Source organism: Ornithorhynchus anatinus, chromosome 9, assembly GCF_004115215.2.
Source record: "Ornithorhynchus anatinus isolate Pmale09 chromosome 9, mOrnAna1.pri.v4, whole genome shotgun sequence".
NCBI classification, from domain to species: domain Eukaryota; kingdom Metazoa; phylum Chordata; class Mammalia; order Monotremata; family Ornithorhynchidae; genus Ornithorhynchus; species Ornithorhynchus anatinus.
This window is the reverse complement of record NC_041736.1, coordinates 61155262-61171379: the sequence shown is the minus strand read 5'-3', so window position 1 is coordinate 61171379 and position 16118 is coordinate 61155262. Positions and strand designations below refer to the sequence as shown.

Here is a 16118-nt window from a genome sequence, read left to right as displayed (position 1 = left end):
TCTTTTTAAAATATTGCTCCTGCAAGCGACAAATAAAAACACTGAAAAGCAGCGTGGCCTAGTGGAAAGAGCCCAGGCCTGGGAGTCCGAGGACCTGGGTTCTAATCCCAATTCCACTAACCTGGGCAAGTCATTTCTCTGTGCCGCAGTTATCTGTGAAATGGGGATTTAAGACTGCAGGACTCCCCTGTGAGAGGACTGTGTCCAACCCGGTTATCTAGTATCTGCCCCAGCACTTACTACAGTGCCTGGCATGCAGTAAGTGCTTAACAAATACCATTTAAAAAAAAACACAAACTTCCTTTCATATCAGGGTAACCTCCTGGAGGACAGACAGACTGAATTTAACAAACAATTGATTGTATTGTGGGCGATGTGCGTACTGAGTGCTTGGGAGCCTAGAGTGGAAATGAATATACATTGTCCCTGCCCTGTTTTGGGCTCTTCAAGGAATCTATCAGTTTTCTGTAACTACCTGCTGGTGGGTGTTTCCTTGAGAAAGAGAAGTGTTAAGTATCTGTTGAAACAGCAGTGGTGTTTATTTTGGCAAAATAGTTTCTGTCCTGCACATGTGTTTACATAACATTGCCCACCTCCCTAAATTGGATCTCGCGCAGGGAGCACATGGAATAAATGCAGTAAATTCCACCTCAGCACCAACGTAGGAAATGGGGCATTCGGGAGAGCGAAAGTCAGTGCAGTGAGAGCACTGAGGAATTAAAGCCTGGTGAAGTTTGAATGTATCTGATAGAATTGTGGAAGATTGGTCAGTGGTGGAAGAGTCCGAGTTTAATTGCGTTGGGTCATACCCCAGCTCTCCCAGGACACGAGCTGGGGTGTGATGGCGGGCGGGGAGGGGTGGCTTTCTCCCAGAATCGCCCTCTTTTTGAGCAAAACTCGCTCTGTCGCTCGCTTTCCCCTGTTCCGGCACCCCAGCGAACTCTTCCGACCCCGTGGGGTGTCGTAGCTAAACGGGCTGGTGTGGTGGGATGACTGTCCCTGAATTATTCCTCAAGAGCCTTGCGGGAGGATTGAGAGGGCTTCACTTTGCCATACCAGATTTCAGGTCTCCTTTGAAAGATGTCTTCCTAGGGTGTCACTGGCAGTTCAGCACGGTGTAATAAATCTCGAAAGATAAGTGGCTGTCAACTTCTCTCCTCCCTACCAGCCCCTTTCTCTCTCCCTGTGTTCCTCTCTCTCTTTCTCTTTCTCCCCCATCCCCCCACTTCCTAACTGTGGGTTCCACGATACCCAGTACTTCCCCTCCTTCCCCTCTTGATGTAAACATGTTGTGGGCAGGGAACCTGTCTACCGTCTCTGTTCTGTATACGCGCTCAAACACCTAGTACAGTGCTCGGTGCACAGTAAGCACTCAGTAAATGCGATTGATTCCTCCTCCGGTTTTTTGGTCGTATTTCATTCTGGTATTCCAGTTGGGAATATTCCACTGGTTCCTCGCTGCACTTAAACTAGTACTAAATTACTCTACAAATAGCACCATGACTCTCCTACCATTCTTTTTTTTTTTTTTTGGTAGAAAAAGGTAGCTGGTCCCTTCCTGGGGTGGTTTGAATATATTTTGAGTCCTGGAAGTTGGAAAGAATGAAGTCATGACCAGAGGATGATTCCAGGGCCCCTCCCGCCCTCTGGAGACAGTGTCATTTGAGCTAAGTCTCTCCGCGTTCGTTGACTGGAGCCTCGTTTGGTGCCAGAGTTCTGCCGTCTGTCTAATGGCGGCCAGGCGGAGAAACCACTTCTCCACTTACCCTCTATTGCACCCTGCTGGAAGCCTAAACTGGAAGCCTAAAATTCGTGGGTCCCTGCACGAATTCCCTTCCGGACTATATGCTCCTGTATCTGACCTGATGACGGGAAGCAGTGGGACCTAGTGGACAGAGCACAGGGCCGGGAATCAGAGGCCCCGGGTTCTCTGCCCGGCTCCGCAGGGGACTGCCATGTGACCGTGGGCAAATCACTTCACTTCTGTGTCTGATTCGTCATCTGTACAATGGGGATTAAATCCCATTCCCTCCTATTTAGATTCTGAGCCCCACGTGGAGCAGGGTCTGTGTCCAACCTGATTATCTTGTATCCACACCACTGCTTAAAACAGTGCTTGACACTGAGTGTCAATTATTACCCTAACTGAGATCTTGTACCTATCTCAGTGCTTAATTCAGTGCTTGCCATCATTATCACCTTAATTTTCTTTAATTCTCCAAAGCGCTCATGAATTACTTTTCTTTTTTTTGCCCTCACAGTGTCCCCTTGAAGTAGAGAAAGGCAGGAGTTATTACTGCCCATTTTACAGACCAGGAAACGGAGGGCCAGGGTGGTTTTGGGACTCTGCCAAAGGTTGCTCGGCTGGGAAGCGGGAGAGCCCGGGGCCAGAACCCAGGTCTCCCCCCCCCCCCCCCCCCCCAACGTACCCGTGCCACCTGGAGAGGGACCGGTGCCGAAGCCAACCTGTGCCAAAGTCCATTCTGGCATCGGGGGCCTGCACCCCATGCCCAGTGCCCTGCAGGAGTGGGCGCTTCCCACTTTGGACTGACCTCTTCTAAACACGTTTAGTGGCACCCACCCCCTTGCCCCGGTGGTTTACTCCTCCCCGCTGCCGTTAACGATGGGGCAGCCCGGGGGTGGGGCAGGACCTCGAATTTTCCCTGTTTGTTGAAGCTAGTCACGGGACCAAATTAGGTCTGTGGCTTTCTTTCCATTTTTGTTCCAGTTTTGGCTCTCTGAACAATAAGGCCCGGTGAGCCAGAGAAATGGGTAATCCCTGTCAGAGACGCGTTGGTGGAGCCTGTTCCCCTGGGCCTGTCTTCAGGTCCCGGGGAAGACTGGAATCAAAAGAGCCCAAAGCATCTTTCCTCTCTGCAATGTGTCGCCGGAGTTTTTCTAGGTGGATCTGGGCTTGGGGATTATGTAACTCTTCAAGATTTCACATAGCCTCGTTATGTAACCCTGCTAGCGTGAGGCTAAAACTTTAACAATGAACTCCTTATTGGAAAAGCGGAAAAATGAAAACTCTGAAGCAAATGTCTTTTAGAGTTTATCCACAAAAGCCTAGCTATTTCCAACATTGTTACCCTTCTCGGTCAGCGGTTAACATGAGCCGTATTTAATTAAGAACTAAGCAGCGCCAGTTGGTCGAGTGGAAAAAGTTCTCGTGCTCCCTTTTCTTGTCGGGGACCGTCTCGATTCAGACTCCAGCTCTCACCTCCGAGTCGGTCGCCGGCACCACCGGCGGTCCCTGCGCGCTGTGACTCGCTGGCACGCTCGGGCCCCGGGGAGCCGGGTGTCAGTGTCGGGAGGCGGGTGGGGCCTTCAGGTGGGAGAAGCCCTCCGAGCCACCAATTTTAATTCCAGAGCAACCAGACTAACCATCTCCTGTTCTGAAGCCCGGTTGACGAATGTAGTGGCTACCGTGGGTCGGGTGACCTTGAAAGTTATCGATTAACACTCTTTGGTGGCAAATGGAATCCTTCCTGTAAGTGGACAGGCCGAGACTCAAAAAAAACCCACAAAAAACGTGACCTGTGCAAGGTCACATGAACTAATGGGGAAACCTGGGCCTGTTTTCTTCATCTAAATCCTGGGCTCAATCCAGTGATGCGTGTTTAATCTCCAAACACTCTTTTTACTTAACCAAGATAAAGACAAGGAACTATTGCATTGCGTATTATCCAAAACTTGCACGATGCAGAATTTTTTTTAAAAAAAGATTCGTGCTCTAAGGGGTAAAATCACCAGGAAATTGGTGGTTCGTGGCCATTTAATTTGGAGTTGGGCTCGGCCCCAAATTCTGGGGCCTGAACCGACCCAGCCGGGCTCCTCGGATGATCAATCAGTGGTACTTATCGAGCACTGATTGTGTTCAGAGCACTGCCCTAAGCACTCGGGAGAGCACAGGACTCGAGGGGACCCCCCCCCCCCCCCCCCCCCCCCCCGGCTCCGGACTAGCAGAGACTGCTGAGCATCTCTGTTTGTGAAATTGAGGCAGTCTCACAGCTGTGTTCTGGGGAACATGGGCCACCTGTAGCTGGATCTCTTCCTTCTATTGTATAGTGGAATAGTACAGCTCTTTTTGAATGGTACCCTCCCAAGTGCTTAATGCAGTGCCCTGCCCGCGGCGCTCGATAAATACCATTGATCGACTGATTGACGATAGTCATACCCTTTTTGACACGCTTTTCCTCGGCTGGTATTTTGTTGACAGAATCGACACTGTCAGTCTCTACCCCTCCTTCCCGGCCGACTCAAGAGGAGAACTCCCACCTGCTCTTGAAACCTCCCCTTCTCCCTGCACCCTCTGACCCCATCCCTCCACACCTTAGACAGACCCTCGCATCTGCTCTTCTCCCCTCCCCGACCTCTAGTCTTGAGCCACCTGCTCTCCGGTGGCTACTTCCCCTCTGCTTTCCACCCTGCCCGGGGGGTCCCCACTCCTAAAAACCTTGTCCCCGCCCTCCCCTGTGCTCCTCAGCTGTCCCCGTTACTGCCCGGGCCCCTGGACTCCCCTTCCTCTCTCCTCCAGCTCCTTGGCCTTGAACGGTCCAGTCTCCACCCCGCCACTCCACCGAAAGCGCGCTCTCCAAGATCAGCGATGACCTCCTCTTCCTTGCCAAGACTAACGCGCGTACCCTACTTTACCCTAATCCTTTATTGATTGATTGATTTTATTGATTAAGTGCTAACTAGGAACACAAGCTCAAAATAGGTTGGACCCAGTCCTTGTCCTGCTTGGGTCTCACAGTATAAGTCGGGGGAGGAGTGGGGTTTGATCCCCATTTTACACATGAGGTACCCGAGGAACGGAGAAGTGAAGTGACTTGTCCAAGGTCACACAGCAGACGGGGGTGGCCCCGGGATTAGAACCTAGGTCTGGTGACTCCCAGCCTGGATTCTTTCTGTCAGGCCATGCTGCTCTCTACTCCTCCACACCGTGGACCGCCCCCTTCTCCTGGAAACGCTATCCAACCTCAGTTTCTCTGACACCGTCCTCTCTTGGTTCCCCTCCCGCCTCTCCGCCAGCTCCTCCTCTGCCTTACTCGCCGGCTCTTCCTTTGCCCTCATCCCCAGTGAAGTCGCGAACTAGAGTTGGGCGGGCCTGGCTAGTGCTTAAACGTGGGCGAGAAGGAGCCACTGGGGCGATTGGTCAAGTCAGAGAGGGAGTGGATCAGGATGGGAGCAGGGGGGATGGTTTATTTAGACTGTGAGCCCGTTGTTGGGCAGGAATTGTCCCTATCTGTTGCCGAATTGTACATTCCAAACGCTTAGTACAGTGCTCTGCACATAGTAAGCACTCAGTAAATACTACTGAATGAATATGAAACACAGAGGGGCCCTGGAGATCTGAGCTCCTCATGGGGGAAGTCTCTGGGCAAAGGAGAATAGAACTTTCCTCATCCTTCCACAGCGTTGGGTAGCATGTGGTTTATGGTGTGTGAAGCGTTGGGGTCACGTGGTTTTCCACAGCCATTTATGATTCCTGGCCAAGCCCAAGGGGAAAACGGGCACCGGAGCCATACTCCTCCTCTGATGTGTGCCGGTGTCTTTTTAAACAGAGTAGAGAAAATCAAGATTTTATGTCTATTTGAGGGGGTTTCCAACTGTCCTGTTATGCCTCGTAAAATCTATGGCCGCCGGTTTCTTGGGAAACATACAGAGACATTCCTTCACCTCAAAGATGATTGCTCGCAGTTATTCCACCTCAAAAAGGGAAATTGCCCGGGCTGTGTGGGGTACGGTACGGGATTGATTAGTCTCTGAAACGTAGTCCAGCCTGCTCTGATATTCGCAACTCTTCGAAGTGCTGAACGCAACCTGCCGGGATAGCCGGTGAAAGGATCTTAACGCTAGTAAGGGCGGAACTTCCACATGTCCAGGCCTCCCCCGAAAGTGAAATCAAGTGTCGCGATTCAGGTGGACCGTCGACTCGCTCATTTTCTGACCAGAGTTTCTCCGAGACTCAGTATTAACTAGGTTGCGACCTGGGTTAAAGCATAATTGGCTGAAATATCATCATGCTCTTTATAGTAGAGCAAATGAAATTTCCATAAATAACTTTGGCCTGGACAGAGGCTTTTTGCATTTGTACCACTGCCAGTGTGTCAGAATCTTTTTTTTTTCTATATTTAGGGAATTACTTCAGCACCAACTACTGAACCTGCATTAGCTGGTGACGTGAGACCTCAGGAGCCTTTATTTAGTCTGTGGCCGATGAAAAGACGAGCTGGGGAGGCTTTCACGGTGCTGTTCCGATTTCTAGTTTGATTTGGAATTGCTTTCTCCTTTCCCTGCTGGGTAGTTGATTCTATGAGAAACACGCTACTTGGCGTCCGAGTTTTAAACAGAGCTGCATGGGTTGCAGAAAACTCACCTCACACAACTCAAAATTTTTTTCGCGGGGGAGTATCTTAGTACAGTGCTCTGCACATAGTAAGCGCTCAATAAATACTATTGAATGAATGAATGAATTTTTATTCACTGGGGCAGGTTCTAGTAAGGATGCAAGGGAAGCAGCATGGCCTAGTGGAAAGAGAACAGGCCGGGGGGGGGGGGCGGTCAGGGGACCTGAGTTCTGATTCTGGCTCTGACGTTTGTCGGTTGTATGACCGTGGGCAAGTCAGTATCCTTCTCTGTGCTTCACTTCCCTCATCTGTAAAATGGGGATTAAGACCGTGAGTTCCGTGTGGGACAGGAACCGTGTCCAAGCCAATTAGCTTGTATCTACACCAGCTCTCGGTACAGTGCCTGGCACATATTAAGGGCTTAAATTCCTTTTTTTTTTTTAAAAAAAAAAAAGTGCAGGGGGAAAGAACTGTAATCTAGATGGGCCGATCCTGAAATAGGACCCCAGCATCTCCTCTGGCCCATCCCCTCCATCCTCCCCATGGTCTCGAGCCTGGGAGTTGGGCTAAAATCACCCCACCTTGGGGCTCGGAGTGCAGAGCCGATGGGCTGGCAGGGGAAGAAAGAGAGATAGAGACATTTGGCAACCCTCCCGAACCCACCCTCGTCAGTGGCGTTTACCGAGGGCCTGCTGTGTACGGAGTCTTGTACTCGGCTCTTGGGAGAGTTCAGTAGTATTCGCAAGGGAGACTCTCTGCCCTCAAGGAGCTTACCAGTGTAACAGGGGAGGCAAACGCTGAGCCCAGTGCACAGAGGAGGAAGGAAGTGAGGGGGGAAAAGAGTGTACGTAAGATAGCGGAAAGCCCGTGGGAGGTCGTGAGCATACAAGGGCGTGGGGGAGTGCCGAAGGGGGAGTCGCGGGGTGGGGGGTCCGAGCTAGGCGGAGCTTCAGACAGAGGTTAAGGTGGGATCACGAAGTCGGCGGAGGGAGAGACAGGATAGAGGTCCAGGGCGAAGGAGGATGGCTTCGGAGAAGAAGGAGGGGTTGTGAGCGGGGGCCGCCTGAAACATTCAGGTTTCCCAGTGGCCGTTAAGGCCCAGAGCAGCCCTTTCGAAGCCCTTCTGAGAGCTCTGTTCTGTTTGAATAATGCCACTTTGGGTGAAAATCTGAGAAAAGCCCTGAACGATGCCTTCGGTAAAACCTCGGAACTCTCTTTTAAAAACGGGTTACGAAGGCTCCTGAATAGTTATCTAGTTGGTTTTTATCCGTTTCCTTTTTTTATTTTCAGTCCAGTGCTGGCCAGCCACCAAGTGGGAAAACTTTTCAGCTTGGATGAGTCCCAGCCCCGTAATGCGCAGTACAGAATATAAATAGAACATTTTTGTACATGTCTAATTTGCTGGCCAGTGAGCTTTTGAGACTATTGTGAAATTCAAGCTTGGCCACGATCAGCAGGGCAGGAATAGCCCGAGAGAGTCAAAATGAAGCGAGGCACAGCGGGTTCGGGGAGAGAAGGCGGTGCCCCCAGGATGGCTCTGACATGTGCTTTTCTTACCCGACCTGGATGGCGATGGTGATGGGGGTGATAATAATTGAGGTAAAGTGCATGGCCTAGTGGCTAGAACCCGGGCCCGGGAGTCAGACGGTCATGGGTTCGAGTGCCGGTTCTGCCGCTGATCTGCTGTGTGACCTTGGGCAAGTTACTTCACTTCTCTGGGCCTCGGTTACCTCATCTGGAAAATGGGGATTGAGGCTGTGAACCCCACATGGGACAGGGACGGTGTCCGACCCGATTTGCTTGTATCTCCCCCAGCGTTTAGTACAGTGCCTGGCAGAGAGAAAGCGCTTAACAAATACCATAATTATTGTTATTATACCCTGTGCCACGCACTGTTCTAAGAGCTAGGTACGGTATGTGCAGATTGGACACAGTCCCTGTCCCGCTCAGGGCTCGTAGCTCAAGTAGGAACTGAATCCACATTTTACAGCAGAGGAAACAGGCCCGGTAAAATGACTCACCCAAGGTCATACGGCAGGCCAGTGACGGAGCTGGACTTCCAGGTCCTCTGACTCGCAGGCTCGGGCTCTTTCCAGTAGGCCAAGATGGATGCGACTCGACAGGTGAATTGGGACACTTTTATCCCACAACGGTAGTCTGTTCTAGTAGAACACGTCAGAATCAGCAGAGTTGGAGTGAGGAGGAAAAAAAGATGGTGCGCATGGTGTACTCCTCCCAACTTCTGTTTCAGCCTCACCTCACAGTACTTGGTGTGTTTTTTGTGTTTTCGCACCTCTAATACAGTAAAGAGAAAAAAAAAGTTGCAAAGAAGTGAAGCACTTTCCTAGTGGCAGACTTGATAATTTTGGGTCTTTTGGGATGTTGTTGAAGTAGATACATGTTTGTCAGGTAGGACAGAGTCCCTGTCCCACATGGGGCTCAGAGTCTTAAATTTGAGGGAGGAGGGTTTAATCCCCATTTTACAGATAAGGTAACTGAGGCACCGGGAAGTTAGGCGATTTGCCCACGGTCACACAGCGAGCAATCCCGGTTTCTCCACTTGTCTGCTGGGGGAGCTTGGGAAAGTCACTTCACTTCTCCGGGCCTCAGTTACCTCATCTGTAAAATGGGGATTAAGACCCTGCGCCCTAAGCGGGGCAGAGTCTGTGTCCAACCCAATTTGCTTGTATCCACTTCAACGTTCAGTGCAGTGCCTAGCACAAAGTGAGCGCTTAACAACTACCATCATTATTAACCGGCTGAGCCGAAATTAGAACCCAGATCCTCCGACTCCTAGGCCTGTGCTCTTCCCACTAGGCCACGCAGCTTCTCAGTTTGGGCATTTAGCGGAAAAGTTAGTGGCGGGGGTATCTTTGACCCCTCCAGCCAACCCACTAACTTCCATCAAATGGCTGGCTTCCTAGAGCATCAGGTTCTTCAAGAGCTGAGGCTCCCTGGATCCGAAGAGTAAGCGGGCACTTGGTTTGGGAGTAAACCGGACCGCGCCAGGCCTTCCGGGTGACCAAAGCCCAGTTAGGCTTTCCGCTTCTGCTCGGGCCGGGAACCGGGGCGTCTGGCGGAGATCGGACCGGGCGGGAGCGCCGGGTCTCTGAGGTATCAGAGCGACGGAGCCGGACACGGGGTCAGGTCAGTGGGTCCCTTCGCCGTTCGGGACGCCCCTGCCCCCTTCCCCCGCCCCGGCCCCGAGCTGCACGGACAGCAGTTTTAACGGAAACCAAGCGGTTCTTGGCCTTCAGCGGCCAGCTGGCCCGTCGACCTCCCGGCTCGGTCTCGGGGCACGTACCGTTCGCCGGGGTGTGTGGGTTCGGTTGGCCCGTGGCGGGCCTTCACCGTCCCATTTGAAACTCAAGAGAGCCTTGCGGAGGGTTGTTATTATTGCATCACTGCTATTACCGTAGCCTTGTGGTGAGCTCTAGGGAACTGCCGTCCCGGAGAGAGGCGCTCGGATCCCTTGGAAGTGGGAAGTTTTTCCATGACTACTGCATGTTTCCCAAACCCCTCTTTATAAACGTCCTGGGCCGAGGCATTTGGAACTAAGCTGATTACCTGGTAGCTCTTTCCGCCCAACTCTCCCTCGTTTTCCTAGGGAAGGGTTTCGGCTCCCCTGTCGTCATACTGTTTTAATAGCAGGAACTCGTGTACTCTATAATGGTCCCCTCTCCCCCCACCCAACACACACACATACACGCACACTGCCGGGTCTTCTCCACAGTGACTTAAGAATGACTAACTTCTGGTTCCCCTTATTCATAGAAACCGAGTTTGTCATAAAATCTCCTAGCTCATCTCCCGGTGGTTTTCATTGTGTCCGTAAATGGTGGCAAGATAGTTGACTCAGCGGGCGCTTCCCGGGAAGAGGGCACCCGGCTGCTAACCTGGTGACACTGGCCGGTCTTTGGGGTCTTTGTCCACCGATTACGTAACCGTCACCATCCCAGTCGCGTGGGGATCATCCCGACTCGAAATACAGTGTGCACTGGGTAATGGAAACTTCTTTCAGCACGCTCAGCTCTGCCGTGGTCTGTGTTCCTGGTACGTGTTTTGAGGAGAAGGAGGAGTTCGAGTATTTATTAAAGTGCTCCCGGTCTGCAGAGCACCGTGCTAGGCACTGGGCGAGATTACGCTGGCAGGAATTAGACCGGGCCCCGGTCCTTGGAGGAGGCTCAAAGTCTAAAACAAGATTCATGTTCGTATCTGTAATTTGTAGTAATGTCTGCCTCCTCCACTAGACCACTGTGGCAGGGAACGTGTCTGTTTGTGTATTGTTATTTGTCCTCTTCCAAGTGCTTAGTACAGTGCTTTGCGCCAGTAAGTGCTCAGTAAATACGGATTGAATGAAGGAAGAACGCCATTTGGGGACTGGATTGGGCTGGATTGCCACAAAGAAGCGTCGTGACCTAGTGGAAAGACCGCGGGTCTGGAAGTCCCTGGATTCTAATCCTGGCTCCGCTGCTTGTCCGCTGGATGACCTTGGTCAAGTCACTTCTCTGGGCCTCAGTTCCCTCGTCTGAAGGATTAAGACCGTGAGTCCCATGTGGGACACGCACTGTGTCTTGTCTACAGTTCTATAGTGCCTGGCACGTAGTAAGCGCTCATCAAATACCCTTTAAAGAAAAAAAATGAGGCCTGGGTGCGGCAAGTGCCATTTGGACTCTAACTTGAGTTGTCTGGGTTGTGAGGTTGCAGTATTCTTCTCCCTCCCCTGCCCCCCATCCCCTCCCACGGCGGAAGAATCGGCTGTAGATTCTCAGTCTCGGCCGGACTGTTTTGGGAACCTAATTTTGAGTTAAATCTCCTCCGTATAATCCCTTAAACCCGTAGTGTCTCCCGAAGAGGGTTCATTTACCTCTCTCCAGTTGGGGGTTATTAAAAGCGAGTCAGGCTCCAGAAGGGAATTAGGGTAGAGAGAACCTTTCAGGAAACAGTATGATAGAATTCTAGGGAAATCTGAACTGGCCAGAAGTGGGAAAGTCTAATAAGCGCCCCACCATCCATCCCCCACCCCTGGGCAGAAAGACTAGGGAGAGATGAAGAGTCCTTCCCCGTGGGATGACCGGCCCTTTTGGGTGCCGAACTGAGCTGTCAGGCGGGGAGAGGAAACCTTGGAGTGGCATCGCAAAGCGATCTGTTGACCGGAATGGTGCGTTGGTTATGCCCAGATCTTGAGGCCCGGCGAGAGCCCTGGGCCACAGGATGTCCGATCTCCAGAGATCTCCAATACCCAGTCCGGGCTTTTGACCCATCTTGTGAAGCAGCCTGGTAAAGGGAAGCAGCGTGGCTCAGTGGAAAGAGCCCGCACTTGGGAGTCAGAGGTCATGGGTTCTAATCCCAGGGCCGCTTGTCAGTTGTGTGACTTTGGGCAAGTCACTTCTCTGTGCCTCAGTGACCTCATCTGTAAAATGGGGATTAAGACTGGGAGCTCCACGTGGGACAACCTCATCACCCTGTATGCCCCCCGGCGCTTAGAATAGTGCTTTGCACATAGTAAGCGCTTAACAAATGCCATCATTATTATTAAAGAGTGTCCAGGAGGCCTTGCACCCCGTGTTCGCCCCTCAGCTCTCTGGGGGCCCGGGAGACGGGACGCTTTTCTGAGCATTAGGTGGCCCTCCCCGCGCCGAGCCCAGCCACCAGTTAACTCCCTGGAGCTTTTCGGATCACTTGGCCATTTTAGTGCTTCTAAGTCATCCCTGCCTCTCATTTCCCCCACGCTCCGCCCCATCTTCTCTCCCCCGACCAACCCCCTCCATTCCCTCTTCCCTCCAGTTGGCTTCCCGTGGGAATGTTCACGTTGGAGGAAGCTAGGAAAGGGGAACCACCCGCTCCCTTGAATTCCTCTTTGCTTCTTCCTTCCCCAGTCAGTTGTATGTATTGAGCACTTACCGTGTGCAGAGCACTGCACTAAGTGCTTGGGAGAGTACAATATAACCAACACGTTCCCCACCCACAACAAATTGACAGTCTAGAAGGGGAGACAGACGTTAATATAAGTGAATAAAATTACAGATATGGACATAAGTGCTGTGGGGCTGGGAGGGGGAGTTGAAAAAAGGGAGCAAGTCGGTGACACGGAAGGGAGTGGAAGAAAAGGAAAGGAGGGCTTCGTCAGGGAAGGCTTCTTGGAGGAGACATGTTTGCAACAAGATTTTGAAGGGGGGGGAAGAGTAGTCATCTGTCGGTTACGAAGAGGAAGGGTGTTTCAGGCCAGTGGCAGGATGGGGCAAGAGCACGGCAGTGAGCTAGCGAGGCCTGATGAAAAGAACGTGGGCCTGGGAGTCAGAGGTCATGGGTTTTAATCCCGGCTCTGCCGCTCGTCTGCTCTGTGACCTTGGGCGAGTCGCTTCACTTCTGTCTATCTCAGTGACCTCATCTATAAAGTGGGGATTGAGACCTTGAGCCCCACGTGGGACGGGGACTGTGTCCGACCTGATTTGCTTGTATCCCCCCCCCGGCTTAGTATAGTGCCTGGCACATAATAAGTGCCTAACAAATACCGTAATTATTACCGGTCGCTCCCGGGTGTCCCACTGTCAATGCTGCCGGTCCGGGCTCGCCCCGCTACGGGCCCGAGGACCCTGTGCTCGGGACAGGCCTGTGCTGCTGGGGCTTGTGCGGCGCGGCACGGGTGCTCTCGTATCCAGAATCCCGTTCCCGAAGAACCCCGCGCTCAGGACTGTCTGCTGCCGGGAGCTCATGCAGCTGCACGGATGCCCTCGTCCCCGGAGTCCCTCTCCCTCCGAGGCCCGGCAGGCGGCGGGCTGCCAGAGGCCCGTTTCTGGCTGGCGACCGCAGCTCAGTTGCCGATGCCGTGCCGTCGCGCCGGGAACCACCTTCCCGGTTTCCGGCTCGCAAGCGAGAGTCGGAAGGGGCCGCGGGAGAGGCCGAGGGAAGATGGGTGCGGGGCGAGATGCGAGGTCCCCAAACCGGGCCGTCCCCGGGAGGCCAGAGGTGGCAGCCGGGGCCGGAGCCGCCCGAGCGGCGGGCCCTCGGTGGGAGGTTGGCGCCGCTGAGCCGCACGGTCATCTCGGTGCGTCTTGTCTTCCAGATTCCAGAGCCACCATGGGCGCATTCTTGGATAAGCCCAAGACGGAGAAGCACAACGCCCACGGCGCCGGCAACGGCCTGCGCTACGGGCTGAGCAGCATGCAGGGCTGGCGGGTGGAGATGGAGGACGCTCACACGGCCGTGGTGGGCGTCCCCCACGGCCTGGACCACTGGTCGTTCTTCGCCGTCTACGACGGCCACGCCGGCTCCCGGGTGGCCAACTACTGCTCGGCCCACCTGCTGGAGCACATCACGGACAACGCGGACTTCCGGGCGGCCGAGAAGCCGGGCTCGGCCCTGGAGCCGTCCGTGGAGAACGTCAAGAGCGGCATCCGGACTGGCTTTTTGAAGATCGACGAGTACATGCGCAACTTTTCCGACCTGCGGAACGGGATGGACCGGAGCGGCTCCACGGCCGTGGCCGTCCTCATCTCCCCCGAGCACGTCTACTTCATCAACTGCGGCGACTCGCGGGCCGTCCTGGTCCGGAGCGGGCGGGTCTGCTTCTCCACCCAGGACCACAAGCCCTGCAACCCGCGGGAGAAGGAGCGGATCCAGAACGCGGGGGGCAGCGTCATGATCCAGCGCGTGAACGGCTCGCTGGCCGTGTCGCGGGCCCTGGGGGACTACGACTACAAGTGCGTGGACGGCAAGGGCCCCACGGAGCAGCTGGTGTCCCCCGAGCCCGAGGTGTGCGAGGTCCCGCGGGCCGAGGAGGACGAGTTCGTCGTCCTGGCCTGCGACGGCATCTGGGACGTCATGAGCAACGAGGAGCTCTGCGAGTTTGTCAGGTCTCGGCTCCAAGTGACGGACGACCTGGAGAAGGTGTGCGACTGGGTGGTGGACACTTGTTTACATAAGGTGGGTCGCTCTGCCTCCTCCTCCTCCCCTTCTTCTCTTCTCCCTCGGGGGGTGGGGGCGGAGGGCTTGGTTCGGCTGTGGTTTTTTCCCCCTTCGGTCAAGACCCCTGAGAAATCTCTCGTTGTCGTTCGGGCTGTGGCCATCGAAATCCCCAGGCACCGTGGAGTCCTTTCGGGGAGGACCGAAGCGGGCTCCTAGTAGAGGGCCGCTCCGCTCTCTAAGGCCACCACCTGCCCTCGGGGGGCCAGAGGTGCTGAGCCAGCACAGGCCGTTGGTGGTGCTTGCCCTCCCCGTTAGACGGGCAGGTCGAGTGCTTCCGGGGCTCACAGCCAAGGGCGTAGGTAGATCACTCGGAGCAAAGGCGGGGCTGGGGAGGCGAGGGCTTAGCCTTTGCGGGGAGATGTGATCTTAGGAGGGTTTTGAAGGCAGGGAGGGTGAAGGTCTTTAGGATACAAAGGGGAGGGAGTTCCAGGCCCGAGGGAGGGCGAGGGGCCGGCGGCGAGGTTCGGAGGAGACGGAGGTCCGGAGGGTAGGTTGGCACGCGAGGAGCCGGCCGGGTGGATTGGGTTATAGAGGGAGGTCAGCGAGGCAGGGTTGGAGGGAGAGACACGAATCGATCGGCAGAAGCGGAAATTTGGATCGTGTGGACCGGTATCGTGGAGGCGGGTTTACCGAGTTGGTGGTCGGGGACTGGTCGCGATAAAACTTGGCTTACTAGGTCCCCGCCTCCCGGAAGCCGGCGCGGATTCCGACGCCACGTTAAGGTTCGGCGAGGCCCTGTGTCTGCGGAGAGAGGCTGGGCCTTTCTCACTGGCCTCCCGGCTCTTTCTCGCCCTCCTCCTCCTGCTGCAGCAGCGGCAGCTGCTGGGCGCCTCAGGTCTGGGTAGGAGAGGGAAGGTAAACACGATCCTTGCCCCCAAAGAGGCAGCGTGAGCAGCAGCGTGGCCTAGTGGCTAGAGCCCGGGCCTGGGAGTCGGAAGGACCCGGGTTCTCATCCCAGCTCCGTCTTTTGTCTGCTAGGTGACCTTGGGCAGGTCGCTCGGCTTATCTGTGCCTCGGGTTCCTCTTCTGTAAAATGGGGATTAAAACTGGAAACCCCACGTGGGTTGCCTGAAGTTGCCCGGTGACAAGAGAAAGAGCCTCCCCTTGGGTGGGCGTGTCGGAGGCAGAGGTGACAGGGATTCTGGCCAGTCAGCAGAGATCTAGCGGGCTTCTCTTGGGGGCCCAGGCCGGACGGTCGGTCAGTCTGTCCATCTCTCTGTTCTCCCCGGGATCCAAAGCGGTGAAGCCAACAGGTCACTCAGAATTTCTAAATCTGTCGCCGCCTCTGCTGGAAGAAACGCTCGTGTTGCCGTGGTTACAGTTGGGGGGAGGCGTCCGGCGGCGGCTGGTGGGTCTGGGGACGGCGGAGGGCGGGAGATGGCCAGCTGGGCGGGATGCCAAGCCACCTGGCGAGGCTAGGGCTGCTGGCCCTGGGAAGGTCCTTACCCCAGGTGGGCTAGCTGCCCGGTCACCTGGGCCGGCTGGACCTCGGGTCGGGGTTGGCCTCGCCGCCGTGTCGTGTCCCGCCGCTGGGGCCGTCGAAGGTGGACGAGGGTCGGCTCGAGGGAAGGGCCGTGCGCCTGCTGCGGCAGAGCCGGGGTGTCCGCCTCCGGCTTCCCCCCGGTACCTCAGAAGACCTAAACCAACTCCCCTTGGCTTAGTGGATAGAGCACGGGCCTGGGAGTCGGAAAGTCGTGGGTTCTAAACCCGGCTCTGCCAAGTGTCTGCTTTGTGACCCTGGGCAAGTCACTTAACTTCTCTGCGCCTCAGTTACCTTATCTGTAAAATGGAGATTAC

General features: G+C 54.7%; 1 protein-coding gene across 5 annotated transcripts in view; it reads left to right on the top strand.

The window, feature by feature from the left end:
* Positions 1-16118, top strand: part of PPM1B (protein phosphatase, Mg2+/Mn2+ dependent 1B) — a 52950-nt gene that overhangs the window by 16931 nt on the left and 19901 nt on the right. For all 5 annotated transcript variants that reach the window (XM_029072527.2, XM_029072523.2, XM_029072525.1 and 2 more), the window contains exon 2: positions 13420-14279. In XM_029072527.2, coding sequence (XP_028928360.1) covers positions 13434-14279 — 846 coding nt within the window. In that variant the 5' untranslated portion in view covers positions 13420-13433. The remainder of the gene's footprint in view (positions 1-13419; positions 14280-16118) is intronic.